Genomic DNA, 21943 nt, shown 5'->3' on the forward strand with positions numbered 1-21943 from the left:
CTCCCTCCCCCGGCCGTCTTGCTGCGGCGGGGCGGGGAGGGAGGGGGTGAGGGTGACCGGGCACCTTGGCTTTTGGCTTGTGGCTGCTAGCGTAGCTGCTTGCTTGCTTGCTCCTGCTGCTTGCCTTGGCCGGCCGCTGCTCGCTTGCTTTCTGCGCTGTTTTTTTCCTTCTTTTCCTTCGTTCCCTCTTTCTTACCCTCCCCTGAAGATACTGTACCGGCTCCGGACCTGACCTGGGACGTCCAGGACCCCTGGAGTCTGCGAGAGAAGCTCAGCGCCCTCCACAGCACCGCCTGGTTTCTTTTTCTTTTCTTGTGTTGGGGAGTGTTTCTTTATTATTTGTCAATAAATAGGTTTTTTTTCCACTTTGCTCCTCCGAGGAATTCCTTCCCGAACCCGGTATTGGGGGAGGGGTGGTTGGAGGTTTGTTTTTAGGGGACTCCCTTTTGGAGATTTCCCCTAACTTGTCCTAAACCAGGACAGTGTTAAAAAAGCTTGATCTTGTTTCAGAGCTTATTGTGAGGATGTGACTCTCCTGCTGTCAGAGACAGCAATCTGGGAATCTAGGTTATCCCAGTTACTTGTCAGGCCAAGAGGCACCAGCATGGGAAATTCAGAAGGGTGGCTGGAAGGACAGCTTTCAACTGGAAGCCAGGGCACAGAGAATGGATGTCATTTTAATGATGTTTTGTTTTGCTTTGGAGTGCAGTTGTTGACAAAGGGGCTGGCTTTATCCACAGCCTGGCTGGAGGGCTGAAGTACAGCAACTGGATCCTGTTTGCAGCAGCCCGTGACCAAAAGGTTTAGGCAGAGAAACTATGAGAAACTGCTCACTTTGAAAATGTAAAGAGGTTTATTAGACCTTAACAAAAATACAAGAAAGGACTAACTAAGGAAAAAGCTGCAGTGCTGGGGACTGTCCCTCGTGCGTACCAAGCAGTCATCAAGTTCATCTTCAAGATGGGTGCTCAGTCTTTTATACCCCTGGGGGTTGCATCAGCCAGCCCTGGCCCCTCCCAAAGTCTGTCAGTCAGCTCTTCTTTGCCATTTATCGGTGCAAACTGCTTTCTTGTAACTCTTGATTGGAGGCCAGGTGTTGCCATGCCGCACCCCCTAAGCCCCCAGCTTTTCCATTCCCAACTGCCCCAGGTAAGGGACACGTGTGCAGCCTCCTGCTCACCTGTCCAGGACAACCCGGCTGTCTGACGGTCACAATACGGGGGAGGAAGGGAACTATGGGGAGAACAGAGGACATCTCAAATACAATAACATAACTGTACATCAATAAAGCTTTTCCTAATATTCACACAATAACATATAATAGTTATCCCTTAATTGCAAGAGCCAATCATCTCATTATCCATCTATAACAAAACTAAATTATGAGAAACAGAAATGAGCTGCTAGTGAATAGGGAAAGAACCTCTTTGGGAAGAATTACAAGCTACTTTCATAACAATTTGTGGTTTATACTGTCTTTTTTCCTTTTCTGAGCTAGAAATCTGGAAAGGTGGTTAGTGAGTTAAAATGAGGAGAATCAAATTACTGAGTGTTTGGAACAGAAGAGGAAAAATCAAGTGCTGGGTGGTGTGGCAGGAATATCCACTCAGATAATTTTATTTCTGTCTTAGTCACTGGAGATTTCCAGGGCAATAAGGGGTTAAATAGCTATTAGGTTTGTGACTTTTAAAGGAAGGGAATTTGTGTAAGAGAAGCAGACAGTATATCAGCCTTCTCGGAGATGGGCTCTACAGTGATTGGGAGCACTTGCAGGACTCTTACTGAGAGGACTGTGATATGTAAAAATAATTATCTGAGGCAATAATTCATTATTTATTCAAAGCAGGGGTGATACATGAAAAATTAAGTAGAAGAAGAATGTGGAATTATGTAAACCTTGGTAGCAAATCCAGCTGTAGTGCTCAGAACTCACACTGCCTTTGGACTTTCGTGGTAACGTCCCCTGCTTTGCCAGCCCTAGAAAAGTCTGCACAGCAATGCCTTCCAGTGCATGTAGCTATTGTATACTTACTGACTCACTCTTTATTTACATACACTGTTTCTAATCTTCCATGTCTTCAGAAAGAAGCGGCTGAATTCCTTGAAATATTGCTCTTTGGCCCTCAAGTCTAAGTAGGTCTTTCAAAGAACATGGATGCCTCACGTCTCCCAGATTAGAGCCTGCTCTTTACATCAGTGTTGGCATAAGACCAGTAACTGAATGGGACCAGAATTACTGTGCCCTCCTTGCGATGATCTGTACATAAAGAAACTCTACTTTGTTAGCTAAGAAACTTGGAGAAAATGGAATAAATTCCTAAAGCAAAAGGAGATCTTGCTCTTAGTTATTCCAGCTCAGCAGGAGAAGGGCTCAGTTCAATGTTGCATCATGCAGAGCATAGGTGTTGGTTGAGTTCTGATTGCAGACCCTGGAGGCACTCAGAGTACGGCACGAGAATTTGATTTTCAAGATGAGTTACAAAAGATGTGGCTTGAAGTTGAACTTTACAGTATACAAGTGAATAAAATCCTTGTCTCCATTTCTTATGTCGATTTAATTTTTTTACAGAGATGCTTTTCTGAGAATACAAAACAAGAATTTTGGCGGCTGAGAGCCCTACGCAACTACATCAAACATCCTAATGTTGACTAATAACAGCAATCTGTCATACAAACATATCAAAATTGGCTGTGCTTCATTGGTAATGTTAATCAGACTGCATGGCAGTACCTTCTGTCACCAAAATTATTTACAGTAAGTATGCAGATATCATTTATGGTGACCTACTATTTCTTCTTGAATGAGGAATTCTATTTCTTCTCGCACATGATAATCTTGGCTCCTTTAAAAATGAGCTCTGTTCACTATCAGACAAATTATTAGGAGCAAATAAGTCATTAATTAAAATGTCTGGAACTATAACACTGCCTGATGTTTAATATTAGCTAAATTTTGGCTGAGCTTGCTGAGAGCAAAGGAAAATGCTCTACTGTCAGGAGAGATGTGTTATGGTCTTTTGCAATACATACTGAACACAAAGTTTTTTCTTAATGCTATTGTCTTACCTTTAGACTGCCACATTCAAAAAAACCTGATTTAAAGGTGTGGATTTGAATTTCATTTGTATTACATGCAAAAGAGTTGAAAAAAGTTAAAGGGAATAGAAATACTGACCACATACAATGTCTGGAAATATAACACTAGTTTGTGAAGTTTACAAGAAGGTATTAAATAACTATAACTGTCTTCTTTTACTTAGTAATAATATATTTTAATCAAAAAAGCTCAGCTTTTGCTTTAAATCTGCTGCAAAATAATTTCCACTGTGCATCTCCAATGTGATTCATTCAAATGAAATAAGTGTGTTGCATACTTCCTCTGTGGTGATATTTTTATTTTTACTTGATGCAGCATGTAATTCTAGAACGCTTAGTTTTTGAATTTCCAAAGGAAGGAAAAGCTTTTGTGGTAGATAAAATGAGGAGGCAGGACAGATGACGATTGCTACCTCTTTAGCCTAACTTCTTTTTGCAAAAGTCAAGGTTAAGAAACTAAATATTTAAGGAATTTTAGTATAGAGAAAGCACAGATGTATATGCATAGCTATGTGTTCAGAAATTGTGGAGAAGAGGTAGGTGTTTGCATTAAGTAGTTGTTTACCCAATTAGGAAACGGCCACTTTACATGTATGTGCCAGAGATTGCCTCTTGAGTGCTTATTCACTTAGTGCATGCCAAAAGTATTAATTTATTGCACACTAGCAGGACTGACATAGACCAAAACCTGCAAGCCTGAGATGGAGAGAGACCAGACCTTGCAGAACTGAGGTGAAGAGAGGCCAAAATCAAACCTAAGACCCACAGAAGCTAGGAACCATTTAGTGCCCAAATGTCACTGACTGCTTGCCCAGGTGACACCAGATTCTCATGGCAGCCTAAGTGCCTGATCCCTTACCTGATGAATGTTTTGTTGCTGCCTTGATCTCAGGGCAGTTTCCTTGAGAACATTTTGGATGTGGATTATAAAGCCGCAGGCTGCAATGTGTGGTAAAAGCAGGGCATTGTCTACATAAGCCGCGTGTGGACGTCTGCTAATTAGATATAGAATGAAAGGTGTTGGGTGAGTTTTTGCATGTATAAGGGAAAACTATTAAGTGTCTGAATGTGCTATAATCTGTTGGAATTTTTTTTGAACATGATCTGCAGCTTGAAAAGCAAAGCCTCTTAAAAAATAATTTTTGTAGTACAATTCAGGCACAGGATTGCCATTCCAATACGTAAGGAAAAGCACAATGAGTTCCTGCAAAAAGGAAAGCAGCTCTCATGCTTTTTTGTCAGTAGAGAAAGGCTGCTTTCTATATAGCAGGTATTGCTTGTGTATTTGCTTTACCTTTATATTTTGTGTGGGTGCTAGGGATTTTAAAGCATGAATTTGAAGGAAGATTAGGAAAGAGAGTATAACAGGGCATCACATGGACTGGGGAGATATGTAATACCTGTGTGCAAAGAGGGATATGGCTGAATAAAAGACTTTTTAGTAAATATCAGGAAAAATACCTAGAGAGATCAGTTGTGGTGTGGTAGTTTGGGGTTTTTTTCTGTAAAGAAGTAAAGCTTCTGAGGCTTTGAAAAATCTTTTAATTAAACTGAACACAACACTTGAGAAAGAATAGAGAAAAACTTTCTCTTTAGAGGTATGGACAGGATAACTTGAAGGTTAGTTTAATCTCCATAATTTATCATCTGATTAGTGTGTATATATTGCCTTCTCACAGGAAATCCAACCCTGGAGAATGTTAGGAAGAGTTTTCCTTGCAACTGTCATATCTTCAGAAGGGTCTGACAGATCTTCAACAGAATGGTTTTAAGGGCAGTCACTAGTTTTCATCTTTGTTTAAAACTGCTGTGCATGGAGAGCTTTTTCAGTGGTAGAATAAAGTGTGGCAATAGGGCTCATAAGGCTGTTCTGTGCCTGCTCATGCAGACATAACCTGCCTTGCAGTGCATCAAGACCAGCCTTCCTAGCTCTGAACCAGCCAGCTGGCCTCCCAGGAGTAGTGGCAGGATTTAGACCTGGTTAGATTGTGAGACCCACCAGAGAAGACAAGAGGCATTCAGGCACAACCTAGGCTGAGCTCTGTTGTCCACTAAAGCTTGGTTAGGTCCACTACAGTTTCCAGTCCCAGCACTGGCTGTGGTGGAGACATAACCATTGTCTGCAAACCCCAGTTAGTAAAGTGCCAAATACTGTGAAAACTTCATAATATGGGGGACTGTGTATCTTCATGTCTTGTTATCTCCATGTGGATCTGCTTCCAACTTAACATTCAGGCAGAATTTAGTGAAAATATGATGTTTGGAAGACTTGATTGAGCTAAAACAAAAATTTTTAAATGTGCACATATAGCCTTGGTTAGCTTCTGATGCATCTTCTCACAGCTTTTTGAAGTTGTAAGGTTTTTCTAGGTCTCTGATCAAAATGCACAAGCATGTCTTGATATTTTTTTTCTTTTCTTTCTAACAGCAGTAGTTTAAAATAGAGTATGGGTAGAATGAAGGAAAGCAGAAGCTCCCAGATCCCTAGAGATCTGATTATGTGTTAGAGTAACGCGTTATGGAAATTTTTTTAAATTATATTTATTTTTAATACAAAAAGAATTACTGTCTTGAGTACTGGTATCAGTGAGTGTTAGGTCAGGTTCACTCAGCAATCATGTAAGCCTGGGTAGCTGATGAGAAGGTCAGAGCACAGCTGGATGCTCTGGAGCCTTATGCTTTGTCTGGGCAGTAGTCAGGGAAATGTCTTGCATCCTTGCATCTTCCAGGTAGTTTGTTAGACCAGGCTGCCCCTGTGTGTGCACCCAGCTCATTTTCTCACTTTCATTTCTGTTTTAGCACGATATGACACTCAGCTTTTTTGCTGCATTCAATTACTGCAAACCCATTCCAGCTCTTTGCACAAACAGCAGTAGTTTGCATTTTGTATTGTGAATATGCCTGACTGTTTCGTTGCCCTTTGTCAACAGAAGATGCAGGAGGCCAAATCCTGTTCTCAGTCATGTAGGGGAAGATCATGGGATCTGATTTTTCATATAGATTTCAGTTCAGTGTAATTTGCTTTAGGCATACCCTAGAGCATTAATAAACATGAGAATGGGACCCCTGCTTTCTGGAGATGAACATTCTGTTGCTCTGTGATTTATCCCTTTAATATATAGGCTGTGCAGGGGATTGTGATCAGTGCTCACAGAATAGTTAGTGGAGTGGGTTTTGAACAGAACCTGTTAGAACAAGAAGTTGACAATATAGTGCCTTTGTAATTTTGTTGTGCTAGCTTGCTTTTTTCCAGGGATCATAGCAGTCTGTAAGAAGAGCTAGAAGTGACACTTCAGGAATCACTGTTGCTATGTAGAGCAAAGGAATATCCCACTAGGAGAGATCTAAGGTATACCAATGCAAAATCTTGTGTTGCAAAGCTCTGTATTACTTGCAGAGTAATTGCAGTTAGTTGGACATATGTTATTTATTTTATTAGATGTCATATTTGTCACCCGTTCAAAGCTTGAAGCATGTCATGTAATGGAAGTATTTTCAGTACACTAAGCTTGTATTTTCTGATTTCTAATTGAACAGTCCCCTGAGTAGTTGTTTATATTTCATGTGGAAAAGAGAGACAGGGAGAAGGATATACAGCCCAGTTTCTAGGTGTTCTCTTTAAACTCATGACCTTTGCTTATCAAAAAGCAAGCCTTGAAGATGAAACTGGTGTCCAACTTAGCAAGTAATCAAGTGCTCTCAGATCTAAGTACTGAACATTTGTTCAGCAATTTCACTTGAGATTTGAAATCCTCCACAAATAGAAAATGCAGCAACTGTGTGAATATGATGTGTGACCTATTATTATTCAAGAATCGACCTCAGTTCTGTGGAAATACAGCAAATAGCCTGCATTTCACTTGGAAATGTGTTCATATTCAGTGGAACACTTGCTAGTGATGAAGTCAGAACTGCTCTGCTGGGCAGTGGTTTAATTTCCCAAGCTTTCCCTTATGTCTGTCAAAATGTCAGCATGTCAATTATTTCTGGTCATTGCTCCTAGATAATTTGATGATCTTTGATTTGATGGAAAAGGATTGTAAAGCTGAGTGGTGGCTGCTGCTGCTGCTGTTATTATAATTATTATTGTTATATATTTTCATTGCTGTTAGCTTTGCAATATTTATAGTTGTTAAAATACTGAACAATTTAATTTTATTTTGAGTTTGTGAAACCTGTTTTCACTGTTCTACGTTAAGATTGGGCATTTGCCAAACCTATGTAGCCATTCTCATTCTTGGAGCCACAAAATTCTTTTCAATACAGAAGATATAACTAAATTAATAGCAATGTGCCTTTGAGTTTGGCATTATTTACAACATTGTTACTTCTGACATGAAGCTGTGGAGGTATGGCTAGAAACTTTCCTCCAGTAAGTTCCCAAAAGCAACATCTCTTTGGTGTGTTAATTTTCTACCTGTAGTTAACATGGCGTATGTATGGATAACAGCAAATATTTCTTCATTCTGCCATGCTTTTTCTGGTATCCTATACATATGCAAGCAGGATGTAGACCTGGTGTGGCAGTGTGGGGAGATGCCCAGTTTTCAGCAATGTAAAACTCCTGCCTCTCTCAGGCACCAGAAGTTATTGGAAATGGTATATAATCTGCCTGTCATACATGATCTGCCTAGAGAAAGCAAGAGAGATTTCCATAAGTTTAAATTAGCCATTCCCTTCATTGAAAAGACTGGAAAGAAAAACTGGAGGAAGAGAGGACAGGAATATAATTTAAAATTTGGAACACAGAAGTTGACCTGCATTGTGTTGAGGATTTGTAGAGTTTGGCATTCTCCTTTTGATCTATATTAAATGATCCTGAAACGATGGGGTATTACAGACAATGAATAAACTCTCCTCACAGAAAGTTTCTTCTATTCCTTGTGATATGCAGCTCTTACACTGAGGCTGAGAGGTTTTAAAGACTGTCAGACAGAACAATAAGAGGGAAAGAAAAGAGTGTTATCTAGTCACATATCTAGCCAAGTTAGAGCTTAAGACACAAATTAAAAGCAGGCAGCAATTCATAAGAAAACCAACAAGCAGTGGGAAGTAATTAGCATCTTTCCTGATGGATCAGTCTTGAGACTAATTTTGCTGGTTTTATTAATATCCCAATACCAAAAAGAAAAGAGGAGCTACAGAATCATCTTGATAACACAATTTTTCGACTTTTATCCATGACAGGAGAATATTTCTCCTTTCAATTTGCTGTCTTCAGATAATCAAAATCTTCAAATCCCTTTGTACTCATCTTGTACTCATAGACAGAGTTGTGTAAGAATACCCTTATGGGTTTTTTTGCCCTCAGCACACATTTGGAGCCTGGTCTCAATAAAATCTGTCCAGTAATCAATATTTAAAATGCAGCTCTACTCTCAAAATCCAAATTCTTTTCAGAACAATTACATACCTTTGAAAGTAAGGACATACTGGGAAATACTAGCTAAGGAACAAAAATTCTGTTGCATAAAGTCTGTTCAAATGCAAGAGAGAGAGACAAGGTGTACTAGTCATATATATTTAATTAAGATTAATTATTAGAAATGCCTTGCAGGGAATTTTATGGCATCCAAGTTCCAAGTTAACATCTCTTTGGCTATTTTCTATGTGTTTTTCACAGTCATGGTGCTCTTGGGTTTCTTGGCTGCCGGCAAAGGAACATGTTAAGATAGGGTTTAGGATGTCTAAAATTTATCAGACCAGATCTTTGAAAGCACCCAAGTACAAGCTATGCTGTTTTCTCCTTGTTTTTCTTACCTTCAGATGTTCTTGAGAATTGGCAATTAGTCTGGAAACTGAAGTTGATTAAAATACAGTGTCTGCTTATTAACTTCATTTCTGTAGAGTGTCTGTCATCCTATGAGGTAAAAAGCAAGAATTGTTAACCGGAAGCCCTTTTAATTTAAAAAACAAGAAAAACCAAACAAAACCACCACCACCACAACAACAGAATCAAAAAAGCCAAAACAAAAACTTGTTTGGTTACTGCAATTAAGTTGGTATGGGATATTTGAAATGTAGATGGCCTCTCTTGCTCCCTCCCAGTTCAAAAGGCTGAATTGCAAGGAATACTGCATGCTCTATTTCTTCAGCTTTGTGGGGCACAGATAGGATTTGTGGTTAAGGCAGCTTTTCTTTTTCCTTCTTTATTTCAGAAGAGTGCTTGACTCTTATATGCATTGCTGTGAGTGCCAAAAACAGTTTTAGCATGTTTTTAAGTGAATTTGTCTTATTTTTGAAAATGATACAGTTCTTTGTCTTGGTTCAAAGTGCATACAAGTCAACAGAAAAGACTGGCATCAGCACAACTGGGTAGTGGCTCTTGCTGTCTACAATCAGTGGCACGTGCTTCCCTTTTGTCAGACTCTGGTGCAATTCCAGCCCTCTGATTTCCCTTCCAAGAGCTACCTCATATCTTAGTATGTAAATGCACACAGAGGGGCAGTTACTGTTTTCAAGCTATTTTCCAAGAAAAGCAAGGTACTGTAATCAGACTCATTACTAGGTTAGGGTCCAAAGGGCCAAGCCATCTTCATAGACTAAAGCTTTTCACAGTGCTGAGTACACAGAGAGACTGACCATCAATTAAAACTCCTCTCTCTGAACCTTTGTTTTTCAGAAAAGGGCACATAAGGGAAATTTCAGAGAAGATCCAAAAATAGCAGGTGGCTGTCACTGTTGTACTGTGCTTAGTTTTAATCATCAGATTGAAAAAATAACATGTTTGGGTTGCACAGGGATGTACAAAAGTAGGTCTGCTGTTTAAATGCAAGAAATGGGCATGAAGAGATATGGGTTTAATATGAGACTGCAACTCCTGACAGACCTTTCTCACGCAACACTCTTACTTCTCTGCTCAGTTATTTAAAAGTTTTAAAAGATGTTAGTGGCCTTCTGATAAAGGTGTTGCAGTGATGTGTATATCACTGCACTTTCTGACCTGTGAGAATTTGTTTGCTTTCATTCACCAAACTTCATACATCAGAAGAATTTGCTCCAGTATGGATAAAGCCTGGGAATTTTTCCAGCAAATGTGCTGGGTTTTTTGGTTTTTTTCTTTTGTCTGCTTGTGGGGTTTGTTGGTTTACTTTTTTTTTTTTAAATTTTGGGAACAGGGGGGCAGATTGCTCCCATTTGTTTTTTTTAGATTTAGAAACATTTGGGTTTTTGGTATTTTGGTTATCTGGTTTTTGGTATTGGTCAGATACCAACTAAACTGACTCGTATTTTGTTCATTTTAAGTAATTGCTATTTCATGAACAATAGACTTTTCTTTTGAAAGGGGACAACCTTATTAATGCAGATGAACTCTTTCATTCCTATGATCTCAACATAAAATGTATGATGTCCAAAAACATCCTCCACCAGAAGCCACATGCTGCCTTATTAAAAACAAAAACAGGAAACATTTTATTTGCTGTGAAAAAGATCACATCAAAATAGAAATTGGGAAAGGGAGGAGAGGTTGCAGCTGTTGCAGTCAGTTTCAACTACAGAGCTGTTGTTGTTCTTGTTGTTTTAAATGCTTGTCAAATTTGACAAGTTCATGTAGCTTCTGGGTTGTGGAACTGTGCATATGTTTACATATACTTACTGATTTTGTTTCTGCCACCAGATAGTACTTGTTTAATAAATAAAGTGATGTTATATAAGGTTGTAAGTAATAGTCAAACCTGGACATTCTTAGTTTGCTTTTTAGTAATGGGGCTTTCACCTGAATGTAAATTTCAGTTTTTTGGCTTTCAGAGCATAGGTTTCAATATGATTAATTAACTATTTTAGTCAATCTGAATAGCAGTGACCCTTAATGTGCAATTGGATGAGTGAAAACATCATGAACCCTAGGACTGGGGGCAAAGCAATCCATCCAGTACTAGGTTTGTACTGATGCCAGGCAGTCAGCCAAATTTGAGTCCAAAAACTAGAAGAAAATTAATCTCACTTAATTAAGTATTTTGGCTATTTAAATATCAAAAATAATTTTCAACAATTGGTTTGTTCTCCATTTCAAAAATGAAAAGACAATTCACACAATTAAACTGAGTTAAAGAGAAGCTGTTAAACACTTTTGTTCAACAGTATTTGAAATTCCCAAAAGAAGCCAGTGAACTTAACTGCTTTGCTTTCCTTACTTTTATCCTACTCCCCAAATGCAAAAGGCTTCAGTTCCCTAATTTCCTGCTGGTTGTAATTCCTAGAGATAAACCAGCCATGTTAATTTGGTCATCATGCTAGCTCCATCTTACCACCTATAGGAAATCTATGGAACTTTTATGGCTAGAAGTAGCTCAAATTAGAGGTTCTGCCTGCCTCTCTACAATCCTGTATCTTTAAACATTTTCAGAATGTTTGAAGTGACATTCTAGCTTGCCTCATCTTCATCCCATGCTAGACTTGGTTTCAATTCTGGTAGAGGTGTTTTGGATCAGCTGTGGAATACTGGGCCAACAACCGCTGTCTGGGTTTCTGACATCTCTGCAAACAAATTTTTCCCAACTATGGTTTTGGTTTTTTGTTTTCTTTTTGATACTGATTGAATGCTCTGGCCTCAAAAACCACCCTCCTATTACAGATGAGGTGGTAGAACATAGTGTCTGTCATCTGTTGAACTTGCAGGGTTATGCATCCACATGTTGTATCTTGTTTGCTAGGCCTGGTCCAAGACCTGCAGTCAGATCCTGCAATCCATTTCTGTTCCTCTTTCTGTACATAGAGCAGTATTTTGCTTCAATCCATATATGCTTTTTCTGAGAGCTGTGTTGTATTTGCAGGGTCCCCAGACAGAGGAAGGAATGATGAATCTGACTCCGTGCTCTCAAAAGGCTAATTTATTATTTTATCATACTATATTATATTAAAGAATACTAAACTAAAACTAGAATACAGAATACAGAAAGGATACTTACAGAAGGCTAAAAGATAATAATGAAAAGTTGTGACTCTCTCCAAGCCCCGACACAGCTTGGCACCGATTGGCCAAAGAGTGAAAACAATTCACAGCGGAAACAAATGAAACAACCGCCTGTTGATAAGCAATCTCCAAAACACAGGAGAAGCAAATAAGATAATTGTTGTTTTCCTTTTTCTCTGAGGCTTCTCAGCTTCCCAGGAGAAAAATCCTGGGCGGAGGGATTTTCCCAGAGAATGTGAATGCCGCAGAGTCGTTTTTCAGTATCAATTGCATCAGGTCCAATTCAGGATGTAAGTGCTTGTCTGCTTCACATTTGTGTATGAAAATGTTGGGGAGGCCAAAACTTTCAGGTGGCTGCAGCTAGTGTATGAGGAATGTGAAGGTTGGAGTCATTCTCTGAGTGGGCTAAAGAGGAGAAGGATACCAGAGGAGCAAAATGAAATTCCCTGTGGACAGAAATTTACTTTAAAACGAAGAGATATCTGGGAAGCTTCTGCCTCCTTGCTCTTAAATGACCTCTTCAGGCTCTCCAAGGTGGAAATACTGCATGCCAATACAGTACAAGTGAGGGAAATAAATTTTAGGGAAATCTAGAACATATGACATGAGAAAAGGCTGATGTGAACTGTCTTGTTCGAACCTCCAGAAAAAAAGGCGAGCAGCAGATCACGTTGCTGTCTTAAACCTCCTAATGGAAGGGCAGAGAGAAAGCAAAAAGAGATTCTTCCTGAAGTTGAGGTAGGAGAAAAAGCAACAACCACAATTTGCAATACAAGAGATCCCTGTTTGGGATCTCTTGGTTCCTTTCTGGGAAAGAAAATTTCACAAGAGTGGTCAAGCACAGGAAGAGGTAGCCCAGGGAAGTGGCATCTCCATTTCCGGAGATGGGACTCCATTTCCAGCTAAACTTGGACTGGAAAGGGCCTTGAGAAACCTGAGCAAATCTAATGTACTCTTAGCAAGAGATCAGACCGGATGACTTTGAAAAATCCCTTCCAAATGAAGTAGTTCTGAGAATCTGTAGCTCTTACCCAGTTGGTCAGTGAAATATTAGGATAAAGTGGGTACATTACTGTTTGTGAAGGTGAAGTCTAGGGGAAGGAGAATGTTTGGAGATAACATTTAATTTATATAGGTTTCTTAAAATTTATTTGTCAGTGCTGTGATTTTGAGAGAATCTACAGGCTGTCTCCTTTCTCCTTGTTTTGCTTGAGGATGTGTGGCATTAACACTATACCCAAGCACATCTGTTTAGTTTGATAGCTCAAAGTTGAGCCTCTGTGCTCAGGTATTGTTAAAAGACTGAACTGAATGCCACTAGTGCACCCATTGAGCATAGCCAGATACAGGTTTCAAAAGATAGTGTTAAATGGTTTGCCATAGGAAGACCTGGGAGATAAAGTACACATTAGGATATTTTATGTATTCTGTTCTAATTATGTTCCCATACTCAGAAAGGTTACAGGAAGAAAAAAGCATTAAATTCTCTTAATAAAAGATTAAGAAGAACATGGGAGAATGGGCAACTACACCCTGCTTCCTACAAACACACAATGTCCTGTGATGTGTAACATTTCTAAAAATGCGGAGAAATGCCGAGATGTTCAGATTGACATTTCAGTGTCTGTCTGAAATATAGGGTTCAGTAATCCTATTGTGTCTGACACACTCCTCCTTCTTTAGCAAAGTGCCTCCCATAGCTGCTGTACTAAGACAGAACAGCGAAAGCCTCATACTCTGTGTCTCATCCTATCCTTCACCAAAGCTGTATCGTCATCAGATGAAATCTATTGTTTTCTTTCCTGCTGAGTGCTATTGATTTTTCTAACCTTTCCTAATGTTAAATTTGTTTGGCTTTTAAACTTTCTTACCAAAGGTTAATGTCATTAAGTTGAGCGGGTATCTATAAAACTACATATGTTATTGCCTATCTTGTGTTGGTGCACTGTCCTTTCATTAAGCTCTGACTGCATTGGATAGCTCTGTCTTGAAGATTTTTGTCATTCCAGAATAATGCAGTGAAGGTTGAAAGGAACTGCATTACAATTGCCATTCAATTCTGTGGCATAAAATATTGGACTTGATATGTCAGGAGCAGCAGATTTATCAGAGGCTCTTATACCATCAGTGAACATGAACTGCACAGACATTAATTTCATCAAGACTGTAAAGAGGATGGAGGATCCAGTTCTGCTCCTTCCAGTTCTGTTTAATCTGACCCTGCCAGTCTCTCTGACATTGTGGCAAAAGGAGCAGCGCTAAAATCTCTGCCAATTCTACAACTGGCTATCTGTTTGATTTGGAAAGAGAATGAGAAATCACAGTATAACTTGAAGAAAGTGGTGGCTTTAATGGTAGCACTCTATCAACATTTTTTGATATGATGATCTACAGCAGTACTTGTGTAAAGCGTTAAAGGTCTGGGCAGTGAGTAAACAGCTCCAGGCGCTTACAAGCACCAGCTCTTACTGTACTCACAGGTACCGCCTTTAATGAATGGTGCATCTGACATCCCAATCACATATTTATTTACACTGCATCCAGTGATATCTGTTTGAGGCCTTTTGTTGTGAATTTGCACAGAAGACAGTAGCAGGGCTGAACATACGTTGTCTAGGCAAGGTGCAGCACAGTTTTCTCCTGGAGCAGAATGACCTTCGGTGCCATTCAATCACTATGTTAATGTTATCTTGCCTTGGTAGTACCTTGCAGTTTCTCTAGAATAATTTTTGTCAAAGAATGTCCTGAGATGCTAGGCAAGAATTAAATTTAGAAGAAATTTTAAAAAAAGAAAAAAACAACAAAAAACCCACCAAAAACAAACAAGCAAAAAACCTCAGAGACTTTGATATTCCCTATGTGGAAAGTAGAATTGCAGCCTACCTTCTGCTGACAAACCTGCCTGTTCAAGACCAGGCTTGTTAATTTGTTCATGACTGCCGGAAGGAGTATTTTGCTGAGGGAGAGTGAGGATTAAATTTTTCATTCATAAATTGGTATCTGTAAACCGCTTACTTCTGCCAATGCTGTGAAGCCAAGGAATGGCTCTGGCAAAAGATAAAAGGCTTGACTTCTCTACTGCTAATTTAAGAGCTGGCAGCTGAGGTTGTGTCTTCTCCCATACTCAGCAGTAGCTGTCCCTGCCACTGATTTAGTCTTCATCTGTCATGCTCTCAAGCTGCTCAGAGGCTGTCTGAAAAATACTGAGGTGCTGTCTGTTCACAGTTTCTCACAGCTTGGTCTCTCTTCCCACTATCAGTGCTGATATCAAGACTGTCTGAGAGCACCCCATTCTTAGTGAATGGGACACCTTTTCATTTAGAGTAGCTTTGATAAACAAGTTCCCTTCAGTAGTTTTCAGATTTGACTGAGCTTTGCTGAGTGGGACTGAACAACCCTCTACCTTTCCTGGGCTCCCTGGGAATCTCTGGCTGGTGTTGCCAAACTCACATGTTCATTATGGTCTCCAGATGGCCTGTGTCATGTCTACCCCTGCCAATTTTACATTTTTGGTATTTTCTAGAGAAAAGTGAAGGTGTGGCAGCTCTTCAGAGAGTTTTGTGCTTCGCACTGAGTGCAGAATTCAAGTACCTTTTCCCTCACCGCTTTGCGGGGGAAGCAGCATCGCTTCTGCAGTGGAGGTCTCTGATTACATGTGGTGTTGCAGCTACATGGTGCTTCATCTTGGCAAGCCTATTATTACTACTGAAAAAATATTTAGAGCAATATCAGGTCTCAGAAAGGCTGCTACTTCTGACCAGTTTTCTTTCAGAAGTTTTTGAGAAGTGTAATAGAAAACCTATTATTATCTTCTCACTTTTCCCTTCTACTTTATCCAAATCCCCTACTGCCTGATGACTTTATTTGGTTTTATATGCATTCTGGCTGTGTGGGGAAGCATTTCAGTGGTAGTGAATGTCTTCCTATTGGAGGCTTGTTACTTTGTTGTATGCTATTCATTAAACTCCGTGCCTTCGCTAATCTTGGAAATTTTGTCTTCTCTACCTTTATTTTTATCACCAAGGTAAAGGCAACTTTAACATTTTTATGTTGGCTTTGTTGTTTGGGGTTTTTTCTGATGTAACAGAGCAATGTACTTAATACACAGAGGCACACATACAAAGGTTCTGTATTCTGAATGCTTTTCTCTTATCAGTTGTTATTGTGTATAGCAGAAACATAAAATCTGTCAAATAAGACAAAGCCAGAAGGCTTTTAAGGAAACCTTGAAGTAGTAGGAGAGGGAATTTCTAAATCCAATGTGTATGATTCTAACTTTAATTCACAATGCTGTATTAGGTATTTTTTATTCTTTAAACCTCTTTGAATGGTGACTTTATGAGGTAGATACACTTCACTTTTCCTTACTCAGCTTTTTGTCAGAGGCTTAGAAATTGCCTTAGCTTTCAGTTAAGAAATCTGAACTCCTGCTCTTCTCTAACATATTCTCAGCCATAATACCCCAGTGCAAGGAAATTGCTGTTGAACCACTGCAAATTGACTGCAGTACAGCTGCCCTGTTTCTGAGGTGCTTGAACACTTTTGTGTGCTCACATTTATGCAGGTTGGAATGTATGTAGCAGAGACACAGTAAGTGCAGCACCAGAGAGGACAGTCATTTTCCTGAAAATTACCAATCACCCAGGGCTCACTACACCAGAATTTGCCCATCCATCAGACCACTGTAAAACATGCTTATCCAAACTCACTGATGTACTCAAATGGCTTTGAGTATATACTCCTGGACCTATCAAACTGCTGATTCATAGTAACCAGTTCAACTGGGACCTACAGTTATTGGGCTCTGTCAGGGCCTTTTATTTAATCCTGCATCTCTGTGCAGAGACTCTTGAGTGGTTGTCTTCTGTTAATTTCACCAAAAATGTCATTAGTTGTCAAAATTGAAAAATGACTGACTTTTTTTTTCCTCTCTGTCTCTGTTTTGTTGTTTCTTCACTAGGGATGTGAGTTAATTGAGACCATGGATCAGGACCTCACAGATTTCACCAAGTGCCTTCAAATACTCCAGAAAAAGATAGAGAAGAAGGGCCTCCAGGTAAAGACAACACTTTTTTTTTTTTCTGTGTTTCTTAGTAATTACTCTTTTTCTCACTGTATTTAGGTTAATCTTTCAAGTTTGCACTGAAATGAAACTATTTTCAGGAGCCTTGACATTCTGCAGTTTTGCCATAATTTACTGCACATTTGTAAGCATTGATGCTTCTGCTAAAAGGAATTACAAAGTGTGTCGATGAACAAGTGTTAGCTTTCTTAAAAGGCAGCTTGTATTGATTTCTGTTAATGAACTACCCAAAGTGCAGAAGGCTGTTGTGGCTGGTGTACAAAGCAAGAGTTCCACTCTGGCATGTAAATATATTTTCAAGTCTTGGCACACTAAGCCTTGATGTTCAGGTTCATTCCCCTTTCTCTCACCTTTCAAAGGTGAAATGGAGAGGGGAAATCTTGTCCTACCAACATTACAAATGGTAAGCAATACCTCCTTCTGCAAAATGTTCCCTTGGAATCAAAGGCAGACTTTGCAGAGCAACCAGTGCACTAAACTTAAAAGAAGCCATATGGAGTTGTCCATCTCTTTTCATGAAGGGCAAGGGAGGCAACATTCCCTCTCCCCTTCCACAGTTGAATTTCTGAGACCCCCTTGTTTTGTGTCTGAGATGCGCACGTGAAATTCCTTGGGAATTTCAGATGGGAAGAGTCGGCGGCAGATGAGCTCTTGGGATTGCTGCTCTTTCCTCTTCATGGAACAGTCATTCATAAGAGCTGACCTCTCTCTTCTGCTCATCATGTATGAGTGAAGAGAGTGAGCAGCTGCTGCATCCTTCACCCACAGTGAGGACAAGAAGCCTGTAAGAAAATTAAAACAATAGCACAACATAGAAAGAGACGTGCAAACCTCTTTTCCCATTTTCATTGTAGAAGGATAAGAAAGTTGCCTTATTTCCTGAGATCACCATTCTCCAACAAAGCAGCAAGGGATTGAAATGCCAATACCCTTTTCTCCTTCTTCCCTCCTCACTCCAGGCTGATAAAAAATGTACCAGTTTTTGCTTTAGCTGCTTTAAAACTTCTTGTTCTTCTAAAGACAATAAATGACCATGGGACACTTTGGAATGCTGTCACACAATACCCATCTGCAATTGCATCTCAATATAATGCTGTTGTTCATCAGGGTTTTTTTCCCCCATCAGTATAGACAGAGATGGGGTGGTTTCACTATAGACTTGTCTTACTGTCTGGTTGTGAGCCAGGAAACTCTTTATAAAACAGTTTATTTTCTTTCCCCCTATAATTTATCATCACAAGAGCTCAGAGGCGTGTCTTTGCATCTAGGACAGGAATGCTGAGTGCCGTTGGAACAGACGAGCTACCTATGCCTAGGATTTGTTTTGAATTTGGCAAGGTGCTTTTCTCTTAATAGAAATGGTCTTTCAATAAAGAAGAATTTAAACACTTCTTGGATTCAGTTTATTATCCAATCCCAGCTATTGCTAGAGAGGGAAATTTTTTAAGCTATTACAAGATGTTTTATGAATAATCAATGTGTGGTTCAAATAAGAGCAATGGGAATATGACAGCTACAGCAGGTGTGTTTAAACAATAAGTAGTTTATTTGTAAAAGTTTGAGTTCTGTGATCACTCTCACAGTAAAGCCATGTTTAGTTGACTAAAGGATACCACACTGTGATCTTTGAGGATATTTTGTAAAGTACAAGCCTGAGTGTAATTGCAGTAATCATGCAGTGTTCATGCCAATGCACTAAATCTAAAATTTCAGTTCAGTTATAATTGTATGCTGTTACATGTAAGAGATGTGCTTTAAATACAAACTGAGTTCTTCAGAGGTGAAAGAAGTAACACAGATAAATTTTCTGAAACTAAGCACCATGTTCATTAAATGCTAGCTACTTCTTGTTTGCTGTGCCCGTTCCATAAAACATAATAAGATGCTGCTTTATTCATGCACTCTAGATGAAGCATAATGCATTTCTACTTCTGCTCTTCTGCATTCTCTGACTAAGGAATTTGAAGAAGTCATTGGCTCCACTTAGGGAAATAAAAAGTGAAACTTAAGCATGTAAAACTAAACTGTATCAGAACTCTATAAATTATTAGTTCCGTTTCTAATTTGCCCTTTGTTCAGAAGCATTGTAATTCTTTAGTTGAGGTTTGTTGGTTCTTCAGAATGTCCTGATGATGCAGAGAGTAACTTGATGTCTGGTCCCTGAATGACACAGAGATTCTGAGCATTTGCAAAATACACTGGCCTCGGTTTATACTTGCAACCTCTTGGCTCTTCTGAAATTCTAGCCTCTTTAAAAACCTAAATTTGCACTTAATTTAGGTTTCTTTATGGGCAACATTCTGCCAGAAAAAATATCAAGTACGACAAGAGACTGTTCCAGCCATAGACCTAAAATCTTTGAGGAGAATGCAAGTATTTTCTGCAAAGAAAGCTGCTGTTGTTACCTGGGAGGTGCACACAGCTGAGAGGAAACGGGAGTCCAGGGTCTGAAAATTAGAAGTGGATAAAGAAGGAGTTTTTCATCTGCATTTGTGTTTTTTTACCTCAAGGACAAACTTCCATGCCACAAAGTGGAGTTATCTTCCTTCTGTAAAATGTCATAAAAGCTTTTCCTTTAGCAGAGAGTATTAACTAGGTGGAATATGTCTTCCTGGTGCCAAAAAAAATATGTTTGTCTCCAGCTTTGTTTTTTCCCCCACTCTATTTAAAGCACTTGTCAAAGAGGAATAAGACAAAGAGACACTACAAATTTGTTTTCCCATGATTTATAGTTGAAGTTACAAAACAAGGAAGGTATCTCTTCAGTATCTTTAAAAAATTGATGCCACAGTCATGCTGCGTTTGTTGCTATTTCTGGGTAGCAATATGTTAAGCTGGGAAGTTAATTGCATTCAATGCATACCATGGATCCACAATCCCACAAGGTAGTTTGTCTGGATGAAATTCAATTGTGAATAGCTGAGGTATTTAAAGCAGGCTTCCCTCCATTGGTGAGAGAATAAGTTAGCATTTACCTGCTATTCTGAATGGATTAAAATTTCTGCTCTGATTTATCAGTCACCTCTATGGAAGTTCTATATCGTGGAGGTTTTTGAGCTCACTTGAATATATGCAGGTGATATTTTGTTCCAAAGGGATTAGGTTTGTGTAATTTACTTTCCATGTCTCTGTGCCTTTATCCTCCTCCTTTTCTTTCTCCCTGTTCATCCAAATAGCTTTTGAAGAAATAACTTTTGAATAGAGGAATAGCATATTGAAAGACAACGGTGTCAAACAGCTTTCTTGGAGTAAGCTGAGTGAGAATGCAGGTGAGGTAGACACTCAGTGCCCCTGCTTGTAAAGAAGGATGAAAAAAATGTTAGCTTATATTTTTACTAGTAGTTAGTTTGATAAGAGCCTTAGAAATTCTTTACCGCAAGGGAATACGTAGCTAGAGTTGATGGCCAGCTGAGATACAAATCAGGGAGAGAAAATATCTCGTTAGTTTTTGAACTCCTTGCTCAATATAAAGAGCAGGAAATCTGTCTTCTGGAATAACAAGCCAAATTCATGACTTTTTTTTCCTTATTTCTCAAATAAACAGTCTTGGAATAGCTTCTGAATCCTCAGGGTAATAAATTTCTGATTTACATTGCATATTTTGGTTGCATAGCCAAGTCATGCAGAAAGAAGCATTGCAGTCATTTTGTGAGATTTCAGTCACCTAATTATATGTATTTATAATTACATACTGCAGTGAATTTTAGAAAAGGCAGTACCCTTTATATGTGCAAGCTAGAATCAGTCTCAATCTTCCCTCTCCACAGCCCTAATTCATTTGTGGATTGCATTCTATTGGATGGGTGAAGCCATGAAGTACCACCAAGAGAATCTGACTCCTGAAGTTTCTTTCCAACCTAAAGGCTGTTAGATATTTTTCTTTCCCTTTCTGCATGGCTGTGAGTATGCATGCCCACACATGTGTGGTGATGTTCCTCACTCAGGGTCACCAAATTTGGTGGCGTTCGCAGGGGTCCCAGGATGAGGGAAGAGATGAGAATCTTGACTCCATGTTTCAGAAGGCTGATTTTTTATTCTGTGATATATATTATATTAGAAGAAAATGATATATTAAAACTATACTAAAATAATAGAAGAAAGGATTTCATTAGCAGGCTAGCAAAGGAATGGAATGATAATAAAATCTTGTGACTGCTCACAGCCTCGATACAGGTGGCTGTCACTGGTCATCAAGTAAAAACAATTTCACATGCTGGGTAAACAATTCTCCAAATCATATTCCAAAGCAGCAAAACAGGGAGAAGCTGAAGCTTCTCAGCTTCTCAGGAGAAAAGATCCTGGCAAAAGGATTTTTCATAAACTATGTCTGTGACACACGTGCACGTGCACGTATGTATATAAATGCACATATTTTCTGGTAGTGTTCCTTCCTGGCCCTAATTGGTGCTTTTTAAATGTCTTAATAACTCTGTCTTTATTGCTGCTGTGTGTGTCTTTCACATTGTTTATGGTCTATTAGGTGTGCACATTTTGCTTTACTGCTTTAATCACTATTTTATTCATTCTGTAGTTATGTGAGTACTTTCCTTTCCTCATTACAAGACCTTCAAATAAACTTATGTCTGTCTGGTACTACTTTCAGTTCTTAATTTTCTCTCATCTTAACATAAGCTATTTCAACAAACCAACTGAACAGGCAAAATGATAGGCAAGCTTACAATATCTCTTATTTAGGGATCAACAGATCTTGCATTAGAAGTGTATGCTATTATCTTTGATTTGCAGATTGGAAAGGGGAAGTACAAAAGCAATTTGTCCACAGCCTACCAGCATGCTAGTGGTATAGTTGGGAAAGATCCTCCAGTTCCCAATATTCATCAAATGCTCTT

At 39.1% G+C, this 21943-nt stretch overlaps 1 protein-coding gene across 3 annotated transcripts in view; it reads left to right on the forward strand.

The window, feature by feature from the left end:
- The window catches only part of TPK1 (thiamin pyrophosphokinase 1), a 310310-nt gene that overhangs the window by 166551 nt on the left and 121816 nt on the right, over window positions 1-21943 (forward strand). For 2 of the 3 annotated variants that reach the window (XM_084212076.1, XM_084212077.1), the window contains one exon: window positions 16971-17066. In XM_084212076.1, coding sequence (XP_084068202.1) covers window positions 16971-17066 — 96 coding nt within the window. Of the gene's footprint in view, window positions 1-2620; window positions 2756-16970; window positions 17067-21943 lie in introns of those variants that run through there. The other variant, XM_084212078.1, reaches the window with a different exon arrangement.

This window comes from Fringilla coelebs (genome assembly GCF_963513975.1).
Source record: "Fringilla coelebs genome assembly, chromosome: 1".
Classification (NCBI taxonomy): Eukaryota; Metazoa; Chordata; class Aves; order Passeriformes; family Fringillidae; genus Fringilla; species Fringilla coelebs.